General features: G+C 46.0%; 2 protein-coding genes and 1 long non-coding RNA gene across 4 annotated transcripts; 1 reads left to right on the forward strand and 2 right to left on the reverse strand.

Annotated features, from left to right (window-relative positions):
- Positions 1–2,581: 2,581 nt before the first annotated feature.
- Positions 2,582–5,007, forward strand: LOC136195283 (uncharacterized). Of its 2 annotated transcripts, XM_065984587.1 has the most exons (12): positions 2,582–2,661; positions 2,814–2,867; positions 3,084–3,132; positions 3,184–3,332; positions 3,392–3,457; positions 3,511–3,561; positions 3,720–3,770; positions 3,828–3,869; positions 3,930–3,980; positions 4,042–4,199; positions 4,257–4,529; positions 4,600–5,007. In XM_065984587.1, the coding sequence occupies exons 4-12, from the start codon at positions 3,196–3,198 to the stop codon at positions 4,839–4,841; spliced, it is 1,071 nt and encodes a 356-aa protein (XP_065840659.1). In that variant the 5' UTR covers positions 2,582–2,661; positions 2,814–2,867; positions 3,084–3,132; positions 3,184–3,195; the 3' UTR covers positions 4,842–5,007. The 2 variants fall into 2 exon arrangements, with proteins under 2 accessions (XP_065840659.1, XP_065840661.1); XM_065984589.1 differs by lacking the exons at positions 2,582–2,661; positions 2,814–2,867 and having other exon boundaries at positions 3,066–3,132; positions 3,831–3,869.
- Positions 4,027–5,947, reverse strand: LOC136195284 (uncharacterized). Its single transcript, XR_010671858.1, has 4 exons — positions 5,850–5,947; positions 5,698–5,788; positions 5,462–5,646; positions 4,027–5,409 (listed from the first exon to the last, which is right to left on the reverse strand). It is a non-coding gene; the product is annotated as an uncharacterized lncRNA (long non-coding RNA).
- A 2,083-nt stretch (positions 5,948–8,030) lies between these two features.
- On the reverse strand, positions 8,031–8,563 carry LOC136195061 (uncharacterized; the record flags this gene model as incomplete). Its single annotated transcript, XM_065984323.1, is given in 2 exon segments — positions 8,031–8,383; positions 8,432–8,563. Coding segments are annotated over 2 exon segments (352 nt in total), but the record flags the coding sequence as incomplete, so codon positions are not given.
- Positions 8,564–8,573: the final 10 nt, after the last annotated feature.

Below are 8,573 nucleotides of genomic sequence, written 5' to 3' on the forward strand. Positions count from 1 at the left end.
CTCGTAAATACCTCACTTGGCTCCTTTGCGCAGTGCACGTGTAACATAATTTGGTCTAGGCAACTTTTAGAGTCTAGGACGTGAGTAGGCGTAGCAATAAAATTTTTACGCACTCGCCTCCATATACCTTCCGGATCTGTCGCAGCCGAAAATACAATGCGTTGGTTTTTCACAGTCAGCTGTCTGCTCGCTTTTCTAGAGCCAGACATTGCAGTGCCTGAAACAAAAGAGTTTGAACAACGATTTCAGTCCATTTCAATCTATCTTTGGTCGCGAAGACATAATCGATCGTCCAGAATGCATGAAAATTGAACAGTCAAGAGAAGAGAATCGAGACGAGCACGCTACATGGCTCCCTGTCTTCCAACAAACAACTCACAGAGCGTACGAGCGAGTTCTCAAGCGACGGAGTTACGTAAAGAGGGAGAGCGTCGTGCACGACTTTATGTAGCTCAAGCACGAACAAATACGCGGACTCTTCTCTTATTGAATGATGGGTCACGAAAGACAGCGTTGCTTTTTGCACCTCTACGCGCAACCAAGAAAGGCAATAATAGGAGTGATCACGCGTGCAACGTTTGCCCCAAAAGAAAAGGCAAACAGGAGACGAACATGTGCACATGCACGTTCATGGTATAGCCGGATGTGATGTAAACGTTTTCTTTCACGTTCACGGAACGCGAGGAAAACGCGACGAAGCGCAACCATAAACGCTCCAACGCCTTCGATCGAGTTGGCTTTTCGTAAAGAACGCGGCGAACTTGATCGATTCTAGAGGATTTGCGATATATTGAGGCGTATAGCTTCGGTTCTGGGGAGCACAGTCGATAGAAAAAGCAGAATTTCGTTGTATTCGCTCGTGGGATGGAGAGGAATGCGTTCTCTCACCTGCATTCATTGCAGGAATCGCTTCGAATGCGTGAACGCACTCTCCGAGGCACTTGGACGACGACTTCAGGTCATTTCGAATATTCCTTGCTAGCAAATACGTGATCGATTGTCCAGAATGCATAGAAATCGAACAGTCGAGAGAAGAGAATCGAGACGAGCGGGCTAAGGTTCAAGATGGTGGGCGAAGAAATTTTTTCGTCTTTTTTTTTGCTGGCTGATCAGATCCTGAAGGCCACGCTCTGATCTTTTTTTGAAGACAGACCCCTGGCTTTCGTTGCGCAGCGAGATTTCAATGGCACGCGCCTTTCCTAGAATCAGTGGAAAGGAACGCCTACTGAAGCGCGCACTGATGATTAGAGTTTGATTACGAGTACACTGGATTTTAGTGCAAGAAAGCAAACAGTGTCTTTAGAAGAGCTAGCAATCTGATTTGCTGAGACTTTGATCAGGCTTCTACTGCCTCCGCCATGCTGTTCAGGAGCGGCTCCCAGAGTGTAAAATGAGAGAATCGAATTAAGTGTCGGGTGCCCAAACTCCTTCCCTCCCTTGCCCTGACTATAGCGTACACCTCCTTGGCCAATGGTAACGTTTGAGCTCGTAGATACCCCGCTTGGTGCAGTGCACTTGTAACATTATTGTTTGGTCTATAGGCAACTTTTAGAGTCTAGGACGTGAGTGGGCGTAGCAGTAAATTTTTACGCAACTCGCCTCCACTAATACCTTCCGGATCTGTCGCTGCCGAAAATAGAATACGTTTGTTTCTCACGGTCAGCTGTTTGCTCGCTTTTCGAGAGCCAGATGTTGCAGTGCCTGAGACAAAAGGAGACCCGCCACGGGTAAAAGAGGGGACGGAATTAAGAATGGCCTTTTCTGAGAAGCCACCGGGGAAGAGTAAGATACAGAAGTGCCTCTTTTCAAACTCGATTTTCTCAGCAACCGCAGGTCGGATCGGCGTTCTCTAAACGGCATTAGATAGAGGAACGATAGAGCTTTCGATCGATATGCGGCTTTTGTTCTGAAAGTTTACGGTTGACGAGAAAATCGCGTAGTCCGGATATGATGATGTCCGTCCGAGATTAGATTACAAGAAAAAAAAAAACCTCTTTTCCTCTTATGTGCGACTTCATCAATCCGCACTGCTGTGTGCCAAAGATGATAATCACCTAAGCTTCCAAAATAACTGACGCGCGGTTGGCCCTGTCAAGCAGGGAACGCGTGAAGCTGTCCGGGATTTGATGTCGTCCGACTATTGATACGGGACTCTATCGCAAGCGACTCGAAGTGTCATCGCTGTTATTTGCGCTCCGCTCACTGCATTCTGAGGGCTCAAAAGCGAACTGCTTGGTACGCAATGGAAGAAGGGACCCCCTATCGGGACCTTTTCGATCGAACGTCGTATTCGGGCTAAGAGACGTTGCTCTGCGGACGAAATACGCGTTCGAGAAATAACGTTCGCGTCGCGCCAGGCGCTGAGGAGAAATAAGGGAGTGTTTTGTAAATGGGGCTCCTATTTAGGAACCTTGGTTTTTCGAAGTCGATTCGTGCTGAACTGTTGCGGCGAGGTGATTCGGTAGGCTGAGAAAAGGTACGTCGTTCATTTCTAGGTTTTATCCGTGATGAGAAAAGGCACGCTTCGACGGACCGCGCCCACTAAGTGGGAGTGGTCATTTCTGTTTAGCCTGTTCCATATTTATTATCCATGGGCATCATCGAACTTCTATTCTAGAAGTACATATCATGTCATTCAAATCGTCACCTTGCTTTTCCACAGTTCGTTCATCATATAGATGTAGTTTTTAGGTAGTAGGATAGATTTTTAGGTAGTAGGATAGAGGAATACCTTAAATAACAAATTAATAAACTTTTTATTTATTATTATTATAGTCGATCAATTTCTTTGTTTTGACTTTTTCTTCTGGCAGGCGCACCGGAGAAGGATATGGTCGCAAGAGATTAAGAGAAGACACATGAACGAGGTATCTGGATGATACCCTCTTTGTGCACGTGATGTGTATGCCTAGAATGTTCCTATGATACAGCCAAGCACCTTGTTACTAGTCTTGAGGAGATGAAAGAAAGCGTTTCCGATCAACAGCGCAATAGGGTGCATGACGGTGCAACTCCCCTTCCTGTTTGTATAAAGCGGATCCATCGTCGATCTTAATTCCAACGTAACGCGCGTTGTTTTCCAGAAGTGCCGCTAACAGCCGCTAACCACCGGAGTTCTCAAGCCTCTAGCTGGTATAGGAACAGGCGAATTCTTTCTCTCATGCTCTTATATCCTATTTATAGACGTTTATAGCAATGATGGCAGAAGTGACAACGATTTTGAAAAAAACATTCGCTCTTCTCGTCGTCGCGACATTCTCGACAATCGTCGTCAAGCATGTTCATTGTCAGACAGAGTGCACTGACGTCGATATTCACTGTTTCTACGCTGCGTGAGAAGCATTCTACTGGACATAAGCGGTTATCTGGTATGTTCTTTCTTTATGTGCAGATCGAGCAATAGAGCGTACTGTTTGCCGCCTGATAACGGTCAATCCCAGCTCACCTTATCTCCGATGTAAGCTTGTAAATACTTTGCCGCATATACTCGTACGATGGAGGTTTTATCAGAGGTGGTCTAGAGTGCGACATGTCTCTGGAGTCTCTCGCCATTGTCTCTCGGTAGGTCCGGTGTATGCATGCCTCTCTTTCGGAAGGTCCGGTATATGCATGCCTCTCCCTACGCGTGACTAAGCTGGTGGATGTGGTTGCAGCTCATTCCACTAGTGAGCAGTGGCCACACCCACTTCCCTGGCGAGCCTAAACGCCTTTCTATATAGCACTTACAGTCTCATTGAATCGGATTGCGCGATAATTCCATCGTTGAACGAGTAAGAAAAACGTACGCCAAATTGTCCAGACGTCTAAAAGCAGTCGTTTTACATTAGAAGCGTTTTCGCTGAGACTAATGTGACCCAGCTCGTCGTCATGTAACTAAATAAACCACGCTTATTGATAAATCAATTCCCAGACGTTGACGTCGTATTTAGTTGCGACAGACAGCCCTTCGTTTACGAAGCGACGGAAGCATTGGAAATCTTGTATTGGAAGCGATGTCTCAGCTTTTGACAATTTACTCTATATACGATATCCCTCTTCTAGGCAATTGCAAAATGAGACATTTACAGCTTGTGCATGCCTTGCGCGAGCTGCAGCTGCGTGGATCTTTCAGGCAGTCATCTCAAACCAATACGCTTTTAGATGCGGTTTGAACCAATACGCAAACGTCGTTCAGGCCATCGGACAAAACGTTACAACAAGTTCGATTCTGCTCTAGCTAACAATTAAAATCATATTTATCCTATTTTTGGACGCAGGAAAGTGCAGCAATGCAACTGGCAACGAGCCGTGCATACACGGAAACTGGAGAATTGAAGTTCACTGGACAACAGACGTTGATCTAGTCTTCATCATCAATCTTCCCGACGTTGACAATGCGGACTCAACAATCTCTGGCTGCAGCAATAACGCTGTCGATTCAACGACAACGTGCGAGGGACAAGTCAATGATGCGACCGGTGGACAGTGGATTGTGACTATGGGACCTAATGATCAGTCTGGTATCGATGGCGGCTTCGAATACGGTGAAAGTAAGGCACATTTCTTTTTACATGTATCTCTCTTGTTATGTAACGGTCCCTTTTGTTAACCACTGTACAGTTGACGTCAACGGAGTTCCCAAAGGACGAATTTTTGGTATTCGCTTAATATCACTTGCGCAATCGTTGTTTGCAGACATTCCAGTGACGGTGAAGTATTTCTTTAACGGTGCTGAAGTCGTGTCTGTCGCGCTAAATACAAGCGCTGCGGACTTTTCTGAGTGGGGAGGATCCGTCGGAGAGGCTCATATTGACATTCTCGACTTTAGCACCTCGGCAGATCCTAATGCGTTCAAGTTATAATTGGAAGTTTACGTCACGATCACCTGACTACATATTATAGAGTAGAGTTGAAAAAAAAGATGGTTGATTATTGTTTACACTGTAGGAAAGATTATTCGCGTGACGCACACGTCTTGTCGCATTGTGTTGACGTTCGTCAAATAATAGCTATTCTCGCGAAATTTTACTGCGGTGCCGATTTCTATTGTCTGCGCGGGTATTCGACCTCTGTCGATTGCGCAGCAGCGCTAACACAAATAGCCCTATGTCTTACGCGGTTCCGTTCTATAAAGAAGATCGAGATCTTTTCAAGACGTTAAACATAAATATATATCCGGGTCATGGTCAATTTTTCAGGCTCTTTATATAGTTTCAGATAAAACGCCTTACCCAAGAAACCATCGATTATTCGTCCTTTGACCCTTGCGAAATACAACTACCATGGACCACCCGGGCCACAGCACCTAAACCATTGGCTTACCAGGCACCTCAGCCCTAAAACTTACTAGATCGGCTTCCATACTCACATCGGAAGTGTGGGGAAGTGCCCTATCGCGACACTCTCATGACATCACATGTTCCCCAAAGTCTAAAACACACCATTGAAACACTGAAAGCACCACCACCAGAGGAAAACATACCTTCCCCGCTTGTACACACACAGCTCTCTACCATAAATAATATGACCAAAGCTAATAATATCCTAAGGCAATAAAACACTTATCTGAGACTGGAAACTGCATAACCCCTCCACTGGTACACAACATCCCCGCATGGCATGAATTGAGACCCCCCTCTTGCACTAGTGCCTAACAATCGCACCAACCTACCAAAGAATATAACCTTCAATCAAGCTTATCATCCCTCCCGGATCTACCTGACAGCCTGCCCTGATCCCGCATGCTCCCTCCGCTCTGTAACTTCCTCCTGTGTCGTCTTGGGGTACATTCCTCTCTCAAAGGCCTGTCCTAGAAGCCAACACAAACTCATTAGATAGAAGTAGCGAATGAAAAATGAAATAAACAACACCTTTAGCTGCCGAGGCCTCCCCCTTTCAGTTATACGAGGCATTCCCTTCCATCCCCGCTACCACGGCCCTCATCTCCTCTGAAATTAAAAATAAATTACCAATAAAAAGAAAAAAAATTATGAGTACTGTAGTTGCATCTCCTAAATCCTCCAAAATGTCTCTTACCTATATATCTAAAGAACGGAGTACTCTTCAACGTACCTGCAAAGAGGCTCCAATTCCCCTCTGCACATGAGCTCTTTTCCATAAATGAACGACAGAGAAAATCTAAAGTAAAAAATCCCCTCTAAACAACAATCTTGCGTAGAATCGAACAGAAAAACTATGTTTAGACACACGCGCAGGACCCGCTCACACACTCCACCTAATATAACTACGCGAATCGCGAAAACTTTGCTATTATAAATACACCAGGCCCCGAACACTCGCCACGCGACACAAACCGCCTTTCGAACGCGGTCGGCACCCTTTCGCGAAACACTGCGAGCATCAAAGACGAAGGGAAAACGTTGTGATCACACTACGTCACCACTAGGCGATCGCGTGGCCCCAAAAACCGCGTCGCGAGACTTAAAACGACACGTAAATACGTTACTTACCCTTCGAAACGCGCACTCCTGTCCGCTGGAATCCCGATCGCCTCATTTTGCACCGGTTTCGACGTCGTAAATGAAAGTCAACCACCCGGATTTACAGAACCCGGACGGTAACGGCGCGATTCTCAGGAAATGTACACATACTTCGTAATTTACACCTCCTACATCGACAATACCTAAGTATTGGACTTCTAATTCACGAATTATGGCATTATCGCGAGGAGATTCCACACAGAAAGCTCGAAAACAGCCCAAATGCCACTCTGCCGAAAAACGCGAATAGGTGTACTAGACCTAGACCCATACTAAACCGCGTGAAATTCTCCACTTACTCCCCCTATCTCAAACTGTTAAACTCTCAGGCCCGGCGGAAGGTATTTTTCAGAGGTCGGGCGAAATTTTTTTAGGACCACGCCCACTCAAATAAGTTTTTCCAAGGTGTACAAAAACTTATTGCCTAAAGTGAAGCTTGAACACCGGTCCTATGGTGCTGTAATTCACTAATTGTGCAATTTCGGGAGAGAGGCTCTTTCTTAAAACTTCCACGCACATGCACCTACAATTACAGCCGGGTTTAGATGCACATCTTAAGGTATCCGTTACTGTTTATTTTATCAGTAGAACATTATACACGAATAAATTAGAAAATTTATTACTTTCGGAAATTTTTTAGGTAGGGCCACGGCCCGACCTGCCCATATCCCCGCGCCGGGCCTGACTCTGCCGGTCGGTAGTGGATAGCTATAGAGCGGTTGATCCAGCCTTGCATGCCGTTGCGCAATTACTTTCTAAAACCATTTAAAGCATCAAATTCATGGATAAGGAGAAAAGTGACTTATCTAATAATTTGCACTGAGTTATGGTTCGACGATCTTTTCACTTGTGTGGGACTCGGAATCGGTGCGCGCAATGCATTAGAATCTCCATGGCAAAGTTTCGTGTACTTGTGTACACTGACGCTCGGATTCGCTCGGAGACTAAGTCCGTAGCGCACGCTTTGGATGACGTAAATCTTAAATATTAACCCGATTCCATCTCACGATAAAACGCGATTCCTCCTCGACGCGGGCCTACGAGGCGAACAAAGGGCCGATGACGCAGTAGCAGAAGCCGACATCGATAGCAACGCGGGCCGCTCAGCGCGCTGCGACTCTCGGCTGTCTCGAAGAAGATCGGAAGACGTTGGCCTCGCGTGCACTTGGTATTTCAAACTTCTTACCAAACAGCTGCTGTACGCGTTCAGTCTGTAACGAGGAGACCCGTTCGGCTCCTCGCGTAAAGCACAACTGAGTATGGGCATGCGCCGTTGCGCATGCCCTCATACAATAGTAGCTAAAGATAGGCACGTAGGCGCACAAAAGAGCTAAGTGGTTGTAAGAGCTAGTGTAGGCGTAGAAGTAGGTGGACAGACGCCTACCGGTCTGTCCACCTGAGACTATATAAGGGGGTTTTGATTGTAGTGTGTGTGAGACTGTGAGTGCGAGAGTGTAATAAATAAAGAAATGGAAGACGAGAGTGATGAAGAGGTGTCGTTTAACCTCCACCGGTATACGGCACCCGTTACAAGTCTTCTAAACCGTGACCCAATTTGCCAACATCAAATGCTCATTCAGCTCAGCGGCGAGAATACAAGACAGACTGACATCAACACAAAGCAACATCGTCACATAGCCGCATGCAAGCGAAGTTCATCTCCCGGTTCAGCGAGCCTTTCGATTCAGTCACGAACCCAAACGCGGTGGAGCGTGCTGTACGTGTTACTGTCAACATTGTCGCACTCGAATCTTTTATAGTCCGGAGAGATTCCCCAGGTATAACTTCCAATCTTCCAGAAGGGAAAGTCGGTAAAACCAGGAGTGGTCGAATTCGTATACCAAATATAATTCGTAGCTTTGGGCAAAAAGGCTGTGTGGTCTTTCATAGGCGTAAAGCAGTTTCTGTTCGGAATTCGTGAAGATTATTCACTCGACGAAGAACATACTTACGTCCAGTCGCTGACAGTGAAATGCAACTTCCCATCGTAAGCTGTTTCAATTATGCCAGGTTGGGATGTCTTGAAGTGCATCACTCTATTATGAGCATTTGTTTCGCAATAAAACATTAACTCATTAGCCCACCTAGAATAAA

Source organism: Oscarella lobularis, chromosome 14 (genome assembly GCF_947507565.1).
Source record: "Oscarella lobularis chromosome 14, ooOscLobu1.1, whole genome shotgun sequence".
Classification (NCBI taxonomy): domain Eukaryota; kingdom Metazoa; phylum Porifera; class Homoscleromorpha; order Homosclerophorida; family Oscarellidae; genus Oscarella; species Oscarella lobularis.

Excerpts from the sequence above, each read along its gene's own strand:
- LOC136195283 (XM_065984587.1), top strand. The coding sequence starts at position 3,196 with ATGATGGCAGAAGTGACAACGATTTTGAAAAAAACATTCGCTCTTCTC. Across the intron at positions 3,333-3,391 it reads ATTCACTGTTTCTACGCTGC|ATCGAGCAATAGAGCGTACT; the intron begins GTGAGAAGCATT and ends CTTTATGTGCAG. Across the intron at positions 3,458-3,510 it reads CAGCTCACCTTATCTCCGAT|AGGTGGTCTAGAGTGCGACA; the intron begins GTAAGCTTGTAA and ends AGGTTTTATCAG.